Raw genomic sequence first — 18,454 nt, 5'->3', positions numbered from 1 at the left:
AAAAAAAAGTGCATGGCTTCCTGAAAGCATAAACCATACCAAGGGGGCTGACCAGTTTATTTTTTAACAAAAGGAAACCTGTTGCTATGCCCTACTGCTAGAGTTAATCTGCAAATCCAGAATTCTGGACTAATGGGACACAGCAGTCTATCAACACCCCTCACAGGACAACTGCATCATTGATACACCATCGTGTGATATACAGATACCAATTTCAGTGTGTTTTCACTCTTAAAATCTTCTGATAGTGGCTTTGTGCAATACCATAAATTGCTAAATAGGCACGAGAATATGAAAATATGATCATATGGAGCCAGGAGCCAGGTCTTGATGCAGCTGAAGCCTCGAAGCCATAGTCTCGCAGCCTTGCTGACCAGGAAAGATGTGCTCCACATAATGGATCCACTGTGGCAGGGTGAAGTGTGGGAGAGCTTAACATGCTACTAGCCAGCCATATGTTCACTGGATTTACAAGCTGTTGGGACCATAAGCAGCCACTGAGCTCAAAAAGCCCTCTCATGAGGAGTCCTAGAAACAACAAATGCAGCTGCTAAGGGTCTCAGAGTCTGTTTTAATGCACAAAGCAGCTCCTGTTTCTTTCAAAATGCCTTCTACACAATGGGGCGGGCAGAATTCATTTGCTCCAAAGCTCCAGAGGGACTAAAATCAGACCAAGAACCTGGGGGCTGGGTGGTTCTCTATTTTTTTAGGTTTGTTTTCATTTGGTGTATGTTACCCAATAGTTCCATGATTGAATTATATTTCCCATTTAATATAATAAATCCATATTGGTTCCAGTTCTATCTCAACTGAGTTGACACTATGGCATTAAAAACATGATGAACATGCTGAGATAACAGTCATTGGCCCAGTAAAATGCCATGCTGTCTCACAAAACTGTTCATTGTGCTTTTACCACTCATAATAGTTTTGCAGATTTGCCCACTGAGCCATTCGACAAATACTAAAGCACATCCTATGGAAGAGCAAACTGATGTTATCTCAGTCATCTCTGTCATCTCAGACGTGGTTTAAAAAGTAAGAAAACTGAACCAAGAAATTAGAGCTGAATGGCTGTGAGGTTATTTCAAATGTGGAAAACGGGCTCATGATCCAAAATTCCAACTACCACTTTAAGATTACCAGGTCCCTTAGTAATCTTACGCAATGATGTGTTAAATTGTTTTTCTTATTTACTAAATAAACGGGAGCCAAGGATGCATGAAGAGTGTTTATAATGAGTTAGGCACAGCCCCAAATACAACTGAATTCTGATGCCGAGACACTGGATAGAGAGAAGAGATATCCTTTACTGAAACCTCAGGAATTAAGATTAATGCGAGTGGTCATGCTAACTGAGAAGATATGAAGATCAAAAATATTATCCCTTAAGGGATATGTTTTAGTGAATAGAAAAGAAGTATTTATAATCAGGTTCTTAGAAGTTTAATCATTCCTCCCATAAATTTATAAGCCTAACAACAGACTTCTTTGCATGGGAGGAAAGAGGGTGAGAAGTCTAGTCCCATGTCCAAATTACTCAATTTGAAATTAGTGAGATCTGGGACTTCCCTGGCAGTCCAGTGGTTAAGACTTCACCTTTCAATGCGGGGGTGTGGGTCAGGGAGCTAAGATCCCACATGCCTCGGGGCCAAAAAACAAAACATAAAGCAGAAGCAATATTGTAACAAATTCAATAAAGACTTAAAAAAGAAGAAATCAGTGACATCTGTATCAATATTTCTAAGTTCTTCAATAAATAGTATTACCTACAAGAACAAACTCCTGTGTGTATGGTATGCTCACTTAGACTGGGGAGGAAGAGGGGGCTAGTGAGGAAGGAGGTCATGGAGAAGAAAGGCCAACAAAGGAAACATAAGGAAGAAGTAGAAAGTGGAGAATAAGAAGAAAATGATATACTTGCAGTCACAGGTCTCCAGGAAAGTAATTTAAATCTAGTCTTACAGTTAAGTGTCAAAGAGTGATCAACCACAACAACCACTGACCTTCTTTCTCCCAGGGTGCTATAAAGGCAGGGGAACTAATGAAATCAGTATTCTTTACTGCTCACCTGCCATAAACTTTAAGTGACCCTGGACAAGGCTGAGTCAGTACACCTCTAGCATGGTGATTATAAGCATGGGCTCATGACCCAGATGGCCTGGGTTAGAATCCTGGCTCTGCCATTTCCTAGGAATGAAGTTTTTTTACCTTTCTGTGCCTCAGTTCCTCACCTGAAAAATAAGAATAGTACCTATCTCATAGGGTCGTTGAAAGGATGTAAACAGTTTTATAAACATAATACACTTAAAATAGTATCTGGCACATAAAAGCTTTATACGCCACTTTGGAAGATAGTTTAGCAGTTTCTTACAAAACTAAACATACGTTTACCATACAATCCAGCAATTGTACTCCTTGGTATTTAACCAAATGAGCTGAAAACTTGTGTCCACATAAACACCTGCACGTGAATATTTATAACAGCTTTATTCATAATTGCCAAAACTTGGAAGCAACCAAGACGTCCTTCCGTAGGTGAATGGATAAATATACTGTGGTACATCCAGAAATAAAAAAGAGAAAATGAGCTATAAAGCCATGAAAAGACATGGAGGAACCTTAAGTATATATTACTAAGTGATATATACTTATATAGAGTATAGCCCATATAAGCCTAAGAAGGCTACATACTGTTTGATTCCAACTATATGACACTCTGGAAAAAGCAAAACCATAGAGACAGTAAAATGATCAGTGGATTCTGGGGGGTTGGGGGAGAGGGAAGAATGAATAGGCATAGCACAGAGGATTTTTAGGATAGTGACACTACTCTGTATGATACTATAATGGTGGATACATGTCATTATACATTTGTCAAAACCCACAGGATGTTTAACACTGAGAGTGAACCCTAATATAAATGATGGATGTGAAGTGATAATGATGTGCCAATGTAGGTTCATTGACTGTAACAAATGAATCACCCTGGGTGAGGAATTTTGATCAAGGGGAAGCTGCATGTATGCGGGGGTAGGAGGTACACAGGAAATCTCTGTATCTTCCACACAATTTTGCTATGAATCTAAAACTTCTCTAAAAAAATTAAGTCTATTAAAATTTATTTTGAAAAGGTAGTACTTTAGATTGACAATTAAGAAGACACTGTGGGGTGGTAGAATGAGACAGAGGAGGAATCTGATAACTATGTGCTAGCCTCAAATCTGCCATAATCAGGCTATGTGACTTAGGACAAATTTTCTTAGCTTTTCTGGACCCTATTTTGTCTACCTGTACAAAAAGGGGAGTAGAGCTCAGTGGGGCTTAACCTTGTTTGGGTTGGTCCCTTCCAGGCTACCCTCCACACAAGGATTATCTTCCTAAAAAATAAAAGCTGGTTATATTATTCCCTACTTTAAACTTCCTTTGCCTGGCCCCTCCCTCCAGGATAAAAGCCAAACTCTTTCTTAGGGTATATAGAGACCCTTCACAATTTGACCCTTTTGGCCACACTATTCTAATTTCCTTTCATTCTAGCCCATATTTCTTTTTTTAATTAACATTACTTTTCTGTTTTCAAATCACCTTATTTCTTAAAAATATTTATTTATTTATTTAGGCTATGCCAGATCTTTTTTTTTTAATTAATTAATCTATTTATTTATTTTTTGTTGCATTGGGTCTTCGTTGCTGCACACGGGCTTTCTCTAGTTACGGCGAGTGGGGCTACTCTTGGTTGCGGTGTGCGGGCTTCTCATTGTGGTGGCTTCTCTTGTTGCAGAGCATGGGCTCTAGGCACGTGGGCTTCAGTAGTTGTGGCGCGCGGGCTCAGTAGTTGTGGCGCACAGGCTTAGTTGCTCCACGGCATATGGGATCTTCCTGGACCAGGGCTTGAACCCGTGTCCCCTGCATTGGCAGGCGGATTCTTAACCACTGCGCCACCAGGGAAGCCCTGCACCAGGGCTTAGTTGCAGCACGTGGGCTCTTAGTTGTGGCATATGGACTTCTTAGTTGTGGCATGCATGCAGGATCTAGTTCCCGGACTAGGGATCGAACCCAGGCCCCCTGCATTGGGAGGGCAGAGCCTTAGCCACTGGACTACCAGGGAAGCCCCTAGCTCATGTTTCTTTACAAGTGCTTCTCAAAGTGTAATCTAAGGATCACCCTCCGTCAAGTGCCTATGACAAAAGCAAATGCCTTTGCCCCAAATAAGGTTAGGATCTCAGGTGACAGGATGCAAGAATCTACATTTTCACAAGATCTCCAGGTGATTCTGCCTCAGGTGGTATTTGAAAACCATAACCCTTTATTTCAGCCACGCTGAAATTTCCCCCATTCCCCTGCCTGGAATGTCCTTCCCTGCCTTATCTATCTGGTAACATCTGCTTTTTAGCACAACTGTCACCTCCACTATGAAGCCTTTGGCCAATCCCCTAGGTACTTGGCTGTTCCCTCCTCTGTGCTTCTACAGCACTTAGTTCATCTCTCACACAGTACTTAGTAACTACTGTACTGTACTTAGTACCTACCTACATGTCTGTTTCTCCTACTATAATGTGACCTTGAAATCAGGGACTATGTTTTAATTTATTTTTACATACCCAGCATCTAAGACATAAGAGATAACAATAAATGTTTGTTGAACAAATGAATGAATGGATAAAGATGAAGGACTAAAGTATTCATCTCACAAATATTTGAGTGCCTACAATGTGGTAGGCACTATTATGGTACAAGAAAGTAGCCAGAACTTTTTGCCTGTAAGACAATTAGAACCCTGTGTCCAGGGTTCTATTTTAAGCCTCTTTCAGCATTTTATCTGTGGAAACTTCCAAATGAGCCCCTTGTTTGTTTATTCATTCTTTAGGATAGAACCACTTGTCTGATGTTTACAAGTGGCATTATGACAATGAATGGCAATGGGAAAGCACAATGTACTTAGTCTATTCCCATAAATGTGCTTTGGGAGTCCACACTCAACTTCATAGTCACCTTCTCTTTATTGCTTTCTGGAGAATATAATATAAATTAAAGATTTGGCAAATGAGAAAACAGTAAATGAAGACAAAGCCAAAGTTATTCTGCCAATAAATACTTTAATGAGAACCGAGGTCTGTAACATAAATAGCAGTAATTGCCCTGGCCTATGCCTTCTGCTCTAGCCCAAGTCTGGGGCTAACAAACTACATTTAACCCACATTTGAAGAGAAGGTCATTTTGAGTGTCATCTATCAGTATCCATCTTCACAGAAGATACCAATCTGGGGCCAGAGTCTCAATGTTAATACTTCCTCTCAGGGAAAAGTTCACATGGCAACACAAACACATGAGCAATTTTGAACCATCCTATCGTTCTTCCATCAGGAGGGCCTTGGGAGACCAGTGGTTCAGTAAACACTTACAACTTTGTCAAAATACATTAGAACACAGAAAAAGGGAAAAGAAGAGTAGAAAGGTTGGCAGGGCTTGACTCACATATAATTCAGTCCTTAGATTTGAAGCCTCTTGAGCTGCTCGTATGTAATAAAAAACTGAAGAGTAAGTCATGGAAGATCACTGGGATGATACTGAAAGTCAAACCTGGTTCTAAAATTGTGCATTGCATTCTCTTAAATTGAGGTACTTAGTCTGTGCTATTCTAAGTTGCATTTGCTTAAAAGTCTTTTTTAAAACAATATCTGGCAAATCAAGCATGTGTTGAGTGCCCACCATGTGCCAATTTTGATTGTTGGCATTTAGCAATATAAACATATTAAAATTCTAACATATTTATATTCTTCAGGGGCAAACAGGCCACACACATACACACACACACACACACACACACACACACACAAATATCCAAGAACATCAACGACATATAATTCAGTGCTAGAGTAACTGTTACGGACATTAGGCAATCAGAGGAATCCCAAGGAGAGAGGGAGATACCATCTCCCTTAACCTATAGACTCCACAAGGGCAAGGATTACTTTTCAACCCTGAAGTGCTCACCACTGTACAAACACCACCACACACACTATCCAACTCATGGCTCTGCCCATATGAGGCACTCAAACACAGCTAAAGGAAGGAGGGTCATCCATGAGGAAACAGCCCTGCTTCGCTCTGGATTCTTTTGCTCTATGAGTATTTTCTGTCTTATTATTTTCCCAGCTATTTTAGTCATACACTTAGGGGTAGGAAATATGGACTACCTCAGCATGGACCTTCCTGTGGACATCTCCTAGCAGGGTTTCCCAAAACTTCCTAGCCCCTTCCAGATTTGGCTGTGTTTGTTGTTGTTGTTTGTTTTAAAGAGGAAAAGAAACTTTGCAATTTCTTTTCTAATCCCTTTAGTTTGTATTAGACTCCAACTGAAAGCCATTTCTGTACTTAGTTCCACCCGCAGTGGTCACCATTAGAATGCTTGAGTAGATTCTCACTTGCCTAAAGGTCTCAATAATCAAATTTTCCTTCCTATAGCTTAGAATTACCTGGGAGCCTGAAGCATGTACTTTCATTCTCATGTTCCAAAAGGATACAATGATGTTCCAGGGTCCAAGTCGAAGCCAGTTTGGCCAAAATCCTTTATAGAGTGCAAAAAAGCCCTCATGTTTCCACATCTGGGGGAAAGATATAATAAAAAAATAAGAGTGAATTCTCCTTACACTTTACATCTGACAATTATTTTTATTTTAGTACTCATCTTCCATGCCCCTCCCCAACAACTTAGGATCCATGAATGGTCCTTTTTCTAAAGACATACATTTTGTGTTCTAAATCCACCCACCCACTCATTCAACAAATATTTACTAAGGACCTACAATATGCAAAGTACTCTTCTCCATGTTGGGATAATAGTAATAATAGTAAACAAGAGAGAAAGTGTCTGTGGTAGCCAGCCTCCAAGATGGCCCCCAATGAAAGCCAACTCCAGTTATTCACACCCTTGTGTAGTCCCTCCCACAACATATCAGGATTGGTCTGTGTCACCAATAGAGTATGGCAGTAGTGAATGTACGTCACCGCCAATGCTATGCTATAAAAGACGTTTTGTATATAATAAGGCTTTGCCTTGTTCTGTCTTTGATCGTTTACTCTGGAGGAAGCCAGCTGCCATGTGATGAAGAGAAGCCCATGTGGTGAGAGACTAAGCCCTCCAGCCAATAGCCAGAGAGGAACAAAGCCTTCCTGCTGACAACTACATGAGTGATCCTTGAAGCAGATGTCCCAGCCCCAGTCAAGCCTTCAGATGATTATAACCCTAGCTGACATCTGGACTATTACCTCATGAGAGAGCCTAAGCTGAAATCATTCAGCTAAGCTGCTTCTGAATTCCTAACCCACAGAAACTGTGACATAATAAATGCATGTTGTATTAAGGCACTGAGTTTTGGAGTAATTTGTTACACAGGCACAGATAACATACATTCCCTGTCCTCATGGAGTGCATACTCTAGTGGAGCTGACAAACGAATACATAAATTGATATATATTATATCCACAAATAATAAGTACTAATAAGACAACTAAAGCAGAGTAGGGGAAGAGGAGTTGGGCAAGTCACTGTCCTTCTCTGAATCTGTTTCATCACTGTAAATTCTGTGTATGTAATGCCGTGGATGACCTCATGTGAATGACCAGAGGATTAGATAAGGAATAGTGTAAAATGCTTTGAGTTTAAGTTTTCTGTTTTATACAGCGGAGGTCCTACATACGCCAACTGAGTGGTTATTAGAATTAAATGACACAGAGATTGGTTCAAGATGGCGGAGTAGAAGGATATGCGCTCACTCCCTCTTGCAAAAGCACCGGAATCACAACTAACTGCTGAACAATCATAGACAGGAGACACTGGAACTCACTAAAAAAGATACCCCACATCCAAAGACAAAGGAGAAGCTGCAATGAGATGGTAGGAGGGGTGCAATCACAATAAAATCAAATCCCATAACTGCTGGATGGGTAACTCACAAACTGGAGAACACTTATATCACATAAGTCCACCCACTGGAGTGAAGGTTCTGAGCCCCATGTCAGTTCCCAACCTGGGGATCTGGCAATGGGAGGAGGAATTCCTAGAGAATCAGACTTTGAAGGCTAGCGGGATTTGATTGCAGGATTTCGACAGGACTGGGGGAAACACAGAGACTCCCCTCTTGGAGGGCACACACAAAGTAGTGTGTGCATCAGGACCCAGGGGAAGGAGCAGTGACCCCATAGGAGACTGAACCAGACCTACCTGCTACTGTTGGAGGGTCTCCTGCAGAGGCAGGGGGTGGCTGTGGCTCACCGTGGGGACAAGGACACTGGCAGCAGAACTTCTGGGAATTACTCCTTGGCGTGAGCCCTCCCAGAGTCCACCATTAGCCCAACCAAAGAGTCGGGTAGCCTCCAGTGCTGGGTTGACTCAGGCCAAACAACCAACAAGGAGGGAACCCAGCCCCACCCAGCAGCAGACAAGCAGATTAAAGTTTTACTGAGCTCTGCCCACCAGAGGAACAGCCAGCTCTAGCCACCACCAATCCCTCCCATCAGGAAGCTTGCACAAGCCTCTTAGATAGCCTCATCTACCAGAGGGCAGACAGTAGAAGCAAGAAGATCTACAATTCTGCAGCCTGTGGAAGGAAAATCACATTCACAGAAAGACAGACAAAATGAAAAGGCAGAGGACTTTGTACCAGATGAAGGAATAAGATAAAACCCCAGAAAAACAACTAAAAGAAGTGGAGATAGGCAACCTTCCAGAAAAAGAATTCAGAATAATGATAGTGAAGATGATCCAGGACCTTGGAAAAAGAATGGAGGCAAAGATTGAGAAGATGCAAGAAAGGTTTAACAAAGACCTAGAAGAATTAAAGAACAAACAAACAGAGATGAACAATACAATAACTGAAATGAAAAATACACTAGAAGGAATCAATAGCAGAATAACTGAGGCAGAAGAATGGATAAGTGACCTAGAAGACAGAAATGGTGGAATTCACTGATGTGGACCAGAATAAAGAAAAAAGAATGAAAAGAAATGAAGACAGCCTAAGAGACTTCTGAGACAACATTAAACACAACATTTGCATTATAGGGGTCCCAGAAGGAGAAGAGAGAGAGAAAGGACCCGAGAAAATATTTGAAGAGATTATAGTTGAAAAATTCCCTAACATGGGAAAGGAAATAGCCACTCAAGTCCAGGAAGCGCAGAGAGTCCCAGGCAGGATACACCCAAGGAGAAACACGCAGAGACACATAATAATCAAATTGAAAAAATTAAAGACAAACAAAACTTATTGAAAGCAACAAGGAAAAAACGACAAATAACATACAAAGGAACTCCCATAAGGTTAACAGCTGATTTCTCAGCAGAATCTCTACAAGCCAGAAGGGACTGGCACCATATATTTAAACTGATGAAAGGGAAGAAGAACCTACAACCAAGGTTACTCTACCTGGCAAGGATCTCATTTGTATTTGATGGAGACATCAAAAGCTTTACAGACAAGCAAAAGCTAAGAGAATTCAGCATCACCAAACCAGTTCTACAACAAATGCTAAAGGAACTTCTCTAAGAGGGAAACACAATAGAAGAAAAGGACCTAAAAAACGAACTCATATAGCACAGGGAGATCAGCTTGGTGCTTTGAGAACACGTAGAGGGGTGGGATAGTAAGGGTGGGAGGGAGACGCAAGAGGGAGGAGATACGGGGATATATGTATATGTATAGGTAATTCATTTTGTTATAAATCAAACCAACACCATTGTAAAGTAATTTTACTCCAAAAAAGATGTTTAAAAAAAAACCCAAACCAATAACAATTAAGAAAATGGTAATAGGAACATACATATTGATAATTACCTTAAACCTGAATCGATTAAATGCTCCAACCTAAAGACACAGGCTAGCTGAATGGATACAAAAACAAGACCCATATACATGCTGTCTACAAGAGACCCACTTCAGACCTAGGGACAAATACAGACTGAAACTGAGGAGATGGAATAAGATATTCCATGCAAATGGAAATCAAAAGAAAGCTGGAGTAGCAATACTCATATCAGATAAAATAGACTTTAAAATAAACAATGTTACAAGAGACAAGGAAGGACACTACATAATGATCAAGGGATCAATCCAAGAAGAAGATATAACAATTATAAATATCTATGCACCGAACATAGGAGCACCTCAATACATAAGGCAACTGCTAACAGCTATAAAAGAGGAAATCGACAGTAACACAATCATAGTGGGGGACTTTAACACCTCACTTACACCAATGGACAGATCATTCAGACAGAAAATTAATAAGGAAACGCAAGCTTTAAATGACACAACAGACCAGATAAGTTTAATTGATATTTATAGGACATTCCATCCAAAAACAGCAGATTACACTCTCTTCTCAACTGCACATGGAACATTCTGAAGAATAGATCACATCCTGGGTCACAAATCAAGCCTCGGTAAATTTAAGAAAATTGAAATCATATCAAGCATCTTTTCCGACCACAACACTATGAGATTAGAAATCAATGACAGGGAAAAAAACGTAAAAAACACAAACACATGGAGGCTAAACAATACGTTACTAAATAACCAAGAGATCACTGAAGAAATCAAAGAGGAAATTAAAAAAATACCTAGAAACAAATGACAAGGATAACACGATGACCCAAAACCTATGGGATGCAGCAAAAGCAGATCTAACAGGGAAGTTTATAGCAATACAATCCTACCTCAAGAAACAAGAAAAATCTCAAATAAACAACCTAAACTTACACCTAAAGCAATTAGAGACAGAAGAACAAAAAACCCCTAAAGTTAGCAGAAGGAAAGAAATCATAAAGATCAGATCAGAAATAATTAAAAAAGAAATGAAGGAAACAATAGTAAAGATCAATAAAAGTAAAAGCTGGTTCTTTGAGATGCTAAACAAAATTGATAAACCTTTAGCCAGACTCATCAAGAAAAAGGGAGAGGACTCAAATCAGTAGAATTAGAAATGAAAAAGGAGAAGTTACAACGGACACCACAGAAATACAAAGCATCATAAGAGACTACTACAAGCAACTCTATGCCAATAAAATGGACAACCTGGAAGAAATGGACAAATTCTTAGAAAGGTATCACCTTCCAAGACTGAACCAGGAAGAAGCAGAAAATATGAACAGACCAATCACAAGTAATGAAATTGAAACTGTGATTAAACATCTTCCAACAAAGAAAAGTCCAGGACCAGATGGCTTCACAGGTGAATTCTATCAAACATTTAGAGAAGAGCTAACACCCATCCTTCTCAAACTCTTCCAAAACACAGCAGAGGGAGGAACACTCCCAAACTCCTTCTATGAGGCCACCATCACCCTGATATCCAAACCAGACAAAAATACTATAAAAAAAGAAAAATTACAGACCAATATCACTCATGAATATAGATGCAAATATCCTCAACAAAATACTAACAAACAGAATCCAACAGCACATTTAAAGGATCATACACCATGATCAAGTGGGATTTATCCCAGGGATGCAAGGATTCTTCAATATATGGAAATCAATCAATATGATACACCATATTATCAAACTGAAAAATAAAATCCATATGATCATCTCAATAGATGCAGAAAAGCTTCTGACAAAATTCAACACCCGTTTTTGATAAAAACTTTCCAGAAAGTGGGCACAGAGGGAACCAACCTCAACATAATAAAGGCCATATATGACAAACCCACAGCAAAGATCATTCTCAATGGTGAAAAACTGAAAGCATTTCCTCTAAGATCAGGAACAAGAAAGGGATGTACACTCTCGCCTCTTTTTTTTTTTTTTTTTTTTTTTGCAGGACTTGGGCCTCTCATGGTTGTGGCCTCACCCGTTGTGGAGCACAGGCTCCGGACGCACAGGCTCAGCGGCCATGGCTCATGGGCCCAGCCGCTCGGCGGCATATGGGATCTTCCTGGACCGGGGCACGAACCCGTGTCCCCTGCATTGGCAGGCGGACTCTCAACACTGCGCCACGAGGGAAGCCCCCGCCACTATTATTCAACACAGTTTTGGACGTCCTAGCCACGGCAATCAGAGAAGAAAAAATAAAAGGAATACAAATTGGAAAAGAAGAAGTAAAACTGTCACTGCTTGTAGATGACGATACTATACATACAGAATCCTAAAGATGCCACCAGAAAACTACTAGAGCTAATCAATGAATCTGGTAAAGTTGCAGGATACAAAATGAATGCACAGAAATCTCTTGCATTCCTATACACTAATGAAAAATCTGAAAGATTTTATCTCTGAAAGAGAAATTAAGGAAATTAAGGAAACATTCCCATAAATCACAGCAACAAAAATTATAAAATACCTAGGAATAAACCTACCTAAGGAGACAAAAACCTATATGCAGAAAACTATAAGACACTGGTGAAAGAAATTAAAGATGATACCAACAGATGGAGACATATACCATGTTCTTGGATTGGAAGAATCAATATTGTGAAAATGACTATACTACCCAAAGCAATCTACAGATTCAATGCAATCCATATCAAGTTACCAATGGCATTTTTTACAGAACTACAACAAAAAAATCTTAAAATTTGTATGGAGACACAAAAGACCCCGTATAGCCAAAGCAGTCTTGAGGGAAAAAAATGGAGCTGGAGGAACCAGACTCCCTGACTTCAGACTATACTACAAACCTAGAGTAATCAAGACAATATGGTACTAGCACAAAAACAGAAATATAGATCAGTGTAACAGGATAGAAACCCCAGAGATAAACCCATGCACCTATGGTCAACTAATTTATGACAAAGGACACAAGGATATACAGTGGAGAAAAGACGGTTTCTTCAATAAGTGGGGCTGGGAAAACTGGAAAGCTATATGCAAAAGAAGGAAATTAGAACACTCCCTAACACCATACACAAAAGTAAACTCAAAATGGATTAGAGAGCTAAATGTAAGACCGGACACTATAAAACTCTTAGAGGAAAACATAGGAAGAACACTCTTTGACATAAATCACAGCAAGATCGTTTTTGATCCATCTCCTAGAGTAATGGAAATAAAAACAAAAATAAACAAATGGGACTTAATGAAACAAAAGCTTTTGCACAGCAAAGGAAACTACAAACAAGACAAAAAGACAACCCTCAGAATGGGAGAAAATATTTGCAAACAAATCAACGGACAAAGCCTTAATCTCCAAAATATATAAACAGTTCATGCAGCTCAATATTAAAAAACAAACAACTCAATCCAAAAATGGGCAGAAGACCTATACAGACATTTCTCCAAAGAAGACATACAGATCTCCAAGAAGCACATGAAAAGGTGCTAACATCGCTAATTATTAGAGAAATACAAATCAAAACTACAATGAGGTATCACCTCACACCAGTTAGAATGGGCATCATCAGAAAATCTACCAACAACTAATGCTGGAGAGGGTGTGGAGAAAAGGGAACCCTCTTGCACTGTTGGTGGGAATGTAAATCGATACAGCCACTATGGAGAACAGTATGGCGGTTCCTTTAAAAACTAAAAATAGAACTACCGTATGACCCAGCAATCCCACTACTAGGCATATACCCTGAGAAAACCATAATTCAAAAAGAGTCATGTACCAAAATGTTCATTGCAGCTCTATTCACAATAGCCCAGAGATGGAAACAACCTAAGTGTCCATCATTGGATGAATGGATAAAGAAGATGTGGCACATATATACAATGGAATATTACTCAGCCATAAAAAGAAACGAAATTGAGCTATTTGTAATGAGGTGGATAGACCTAGAGTCTGCCATACAGAGTGAAGTAAGTCAGAAAGAGAAAGACAAATACCGTATGCTAACACATATATATGCAATTTAAGAAAAAAAATGTCATGAAGAACCTAGGGGTAAAACAGGAACAAAGACACAGACCTACTTGAGAATGGACTTGAGGATATGGGGAGGGGGAAGGGTAAGCTGTGACAAAGCGAGAGAGAGGCATGGACATATATACAGTACCAAACGTAAGGTAGATAGATAGTGGGAAGCAGCCGCATAGCACAGGGAGATCAGCTCAGTGCTTTGTGACCTCCTGGAGGGGTGGGATAGGGAGGGTGGGAGGGAGGGAGATGCAAGAGGGAAGAGATATGGGAACAGATGTATATGTATGACTGATTCACTTTGTTATAAAGCAGAAACTAAAAAAAAAACAAAACAAAACCAAAAAGACACATGCACCCCAGTGTTCATTGCAGCACTATTTACAATAGCCAGGTCATAGAAGCAACCTAAATGCCCATCAACAGATGAATGGATAAAGAAGTTTTGGTACATATATACAATGGAATATTACTCAGCCATAAAAAGGAACGAAATTGGGTCATTTGTAGAGACGTGGATGGATCTAGAGACGGTCATACAGAGTCAAGTAAGTCAGAAAGAGAAAAACAAATATCGTATATTAACACATATATGTGGAATCTAGAGAAATGGTACAGATGAGCTGGTTTGCAGGACAGAAATAGAGACACAGATGTAGAGAACACATGTATGGACACCAAGGGGGGAAAGTGGCAGGGGGTGGTGGTGGTGGTGGTGTGATGAATTGGGCGATTGGGATTGACATGTGTACACTGATGTGTATAAAATTGATGACTAATAAGAACCGGCTGTATAAAAAAATAAATAAAATTCAAAAACAAAATAATTAAATGACAAATAATGCATACCAAAGGTCATAAATTGATGATGTGTATTGAATTCCACTAACAGAAACAGTTCCTGTTTAATGCATAAATATCTATTAAGTAACTCCTGTGTTAGGCATTGTATTCTACATTGAAAAAAATGTTATTTTGCCTTCCCACTGGTGAAGTGAAACCCACCACTATAATAAAAAATGAATATATTTGGATAAGACAACAATATGAGAATCCAGACTTCTAAATATCCCTTATCCCATCCTATAGATTAAGAACACTCAATATGATTATCCTTATTAATCATTTTTAAAGCAAATAGTAACATAATAAGGGCACTATTTATGCAAACATAGTGGTAATATGCTTGCCCCAATGGATCATCAACAAATGCTATAGGTCTCAGACCAAAATTGATGTTGGAAAATTGTGAAAATCAACCAAAATAAATCCTGTATACAGATAACCTAGAATCATAGACTGCTAAGATAAGGCACCTGAGAGATACAACCCAACCCCATCACCTCTTACCTGGAACTGGTCTACAATCTCCACCAAGAAGCCAAAGCAATCTTTTAAAATTATAAATCAGATAGTCACTTTCCTGTTTAAAGCTCTCCAATGAATTCCCGGTGGATTTCATTCTAACTGCAAATTTTCTTTAATGACCTACATGATTTATCCCCTGACTCTCTCTCCAGTTTCATTTCCTACTACTTTTTCCTTCATTCATCACATGCAGCCATACCAGCCTTGTTTTTAACCCTTGAACATGTGCAACTCATTCCCAACTCAGGGCCTTTGTACCCACTCCCTCTTTCTGAAATTCTTTTCTCTCAGATCTTCTCGTGGCCACCTTCTTCTCATCATTCAGACCCCTGCTCAAATGTCACCTCCTCAGAGCCTTTCCCTGGCCATCCTAGCTGAAGTATTTCCCTAGCACTATCACCAAGTCATTATCTCATTATTCTGTGTTAGTTTCTTCATAGTATTTACTTCCATCTGAAGTTATACTGTCTACTGGACTTCCCTGGTGGTCCAGTGGTTAAGACTCCACACTCCCAATGCAGGGGGCATGGATTTTATCCCTGGTCGGGGAACTAAGATTCTGCATGCTGCACAGTGTGACCAAAAAAAGATTTGGAATAATGAAATTACAGTGTTTATTATCTGTGTGTTTATTGTCTGTCTCCCTCAACTAGAATGTAATGTCCAGGAAAGCAGGGACCATGTTGGTCTTCTTCACCATTCTATCCCACCACGTAACACTGTCTGGCACAGTAAAGTCTCCACTAAATATTTGAATAAATATTTGTTGAGTAAATGAACACACAAACTTTTACACACACACACACACACAGCCTCTAGCACTCTCATGAGCCATATGAATCCTTGTAGAGCTCCAAAACAGGGACTAACTTCTTCCAAACATTAGAACTGGGATGCACACTTTTTGTCTTGAGGCAGTTGAGTGAAAACAAGCAAGAACTTCTGTAGATACACAGAGACAAGAGGCTACTTCATGAAGTTATACATATATTCAACAAATAATTTGCTGTGGATAAAGTGATAAACAAGATGCATATGGCCCTGCCTTCACGGAACTTAGAGTCTACTGGGCAGACAGCCATTAAAAGCAATTACAATTGACTCTTGAACAATGCAGGTGTTTAGGGGCACTGACCCTCCATGCAGTCAAAAGTCCTCGTATAACTTATTTTCAGCCCTCTACATCCACAGAGTCAACCAACCACAGGTTGTGCAGTACCGTAGTATTTACTCTTGAAAAAAATCTGCATATAAATGGACACATGCAGTTCAAACTCATGTTACTCAAGGGTCAACTATACAATAAAATGTAACAAATGTGATACAGCCATACCACAGAATATTACCCAACCATAAAAAGGAACAAAGTACAGGCATACCTCATTTTATTGCACTTCACTTTACTACACTTTGCAGATAGTGGATTTTTAACAAATTGAAGGTTTGTGGCAACCTTGCATGGAGCAAGTCTATCAGCACCATTTTTCCAACAGCACTTGCTCATTTTGTATCTCTCTGTCACTTTCGGTAATTCTCGTCATATTTCAAACTTTTTCATTATATTAGATTTGTTATGGTGATCTGTAATCTTTGATGTTACTATTGCAAAGAAATGACTCACTGAAGGCTCAGATGATGGTTAACATTTTTTTAGCAAAACAAGGTATGTAAGTTGTTTTTTTTAAGACAAGACTATTGCACATTTCATAGACTACTGTATAGCGTAAACATAATTTTTACATGCACTGGGAAACCAAAAAGTTCATATGACTCACTTTATTGTGACATTTGCTTTATTGCGGTGGTCTGGAAGCATACCTCTGAGGTATGCCTGTACTGATACATGCTACAGCATGGATGAACCTTGAAACATTATGATAAGTGAAATGAGCCAGTCAAAAAGCTCACATATTGTATGGTTCCATTTATATAAGATATCCAGAATAGGCAAATCTACAGAGATAAAAGTACATTAGTAGTTTCTTAGGGCGGGGAAGATAGGGCGGTAATAGCTAAAGGGCACAGGGTTTCTTTTTGAGGTCATGAAATTGTTCTAAAATTGACTGTGGTGATGATGGTTGCACATATCTGTGAATATACCAAAGGCCTAGTCACTCTGAATAGGTGAATTTTATGAATTTTATGAAGTTAAAAAAACATCAAAAAAGATGTTTTAAATATATTAAATGCTATGACAGAGCAAGTATATAAAACTACATAGGGGCTTCCCTGGTGGCGCAGTGGTCAAGAGTCCGCCTGCCGATGCAGGGGACACAGGTTCATGCCCCGGTCTGGGAAGATCCCACATGCTGTGGAGCGACTGGGTCCATGAGCCATGGCCGCTGAGCCTGCACGTCCGGAGCCTGTGCTCCGCAACGGGAGAGGCCACAACAGTGAGAGGCCTGCATACCTCAAAAAAAAAAAAAAAACTACATACACATACACAGTTTAATAGTCAGGGAAGGCCTTTATGAAAAAATAATGCAATCTGAAGAATGAGTAGAAGCTAGCTGTCTAACAAAGTATATGGCATGGGTGAAAACTTGGGAATGAAAGAAAAGTCTAGTACTAGAACTTGTTCAGTATGTCTGGAATACAGAATAAAGGTAGCAAAGATAAGGCTGTAGAGGTAAAAAGGGGTCAAATCATATGGACCTTGCATCAGAGAGAAGCCATTCAAGGGTTTTAATATAGAGGTAACAGGATGAGATTTGCAGCTGCTCATTTCTACATCAGAGATGAATGCATAATTCCATTCACCAAAGTGTTATGGCACTCTTATAGATAAAATAAAAAAGTATGATGACAATAAAGAGCAAAGTTGTTTTAAAGAATTTTAATGGCAAGTAAGTGAATGAGTGAGTAAATGTAAGTACTTAAAGGTTACTGTCAACATGAAAATATGTTTCTGACAATATCATACAGCATAGTGGTTACAAGTATAAACTCTGGAATCAAACAAACCCTGATTTAAATCCCAGATCTGCCACTTATTAGGTGTATAATCTTGGGTAAATACTTAGCTACTCTGAACCTGAATTCTCTCCTGTATAAAATGGCAAAGATACTATCCACTCTATAGGGTTGCTGGGAGTTAAAGGATATACTCTAGTGTGTGGTACATAATAAGCATTCAATAAATGCTATTACTATATTACTATACCCTCTATCACCTCTTAGGCAACCTTCTTGAAAGAGTATTTTATACTTGTCTACTTATCCTCACTTCCTA

General features: G+C 39.4%; 1 protein-coding gene across 4 annotated transcripts in view; it reads right to left on the bottom strand.

The window, feature by feature from the left end:
* Nucleotides 1-5,000: 5,000 nt before the first annotated feature.
* The window catches only part of SLC25A14 (solute carrier family 25 member 14), a gene marked incomplete at its 5' end in the record, with an annotated part of 36,757 nt that continues 23,303 nt past the window's right edge, over nucleotides 5,001-18,454 (bottom strand). For all 4 annotated transcript variants that reach the window (XM_082609172.1, XM_082609175.1, XM_082609173.1 and 1 more), the window contains 2 exons: nucleotides 5,001-5,531; nucleotides 6,525-6,605. In XM_082609172.1, the coding sequence (XP_082465298.1) occupies nucleotides 5,490-5,531; nucleotides 6,525-6,605 (123 nt within the window). In that variant the 3' untranslated portion in view covers nucleotides 5,001-5,489. The remainder of the gene's footprint in view (nucleotides 5,532-6,524; nucleotides 6,606-18,454) is intronic.

The sequence above is a fragment of the Mesoplodon mirus genome (assembly GCF_964341445.2).
Source record: "Mesoplodon mirus genome assembly, chromosome: X".
Classification (NCBI taxonomy): Eukaryota; Metazoa; Chordata; class Mammalia; order Artiodactyla; family Ziphiidae; genus Mesoplodon; species Mesoplodon mirus.
The sequence above is the reverse complement of the archived record's forward strand: the minus strand, read 5'-3'. Positions and strand labels throughout refer to the sequence as shown.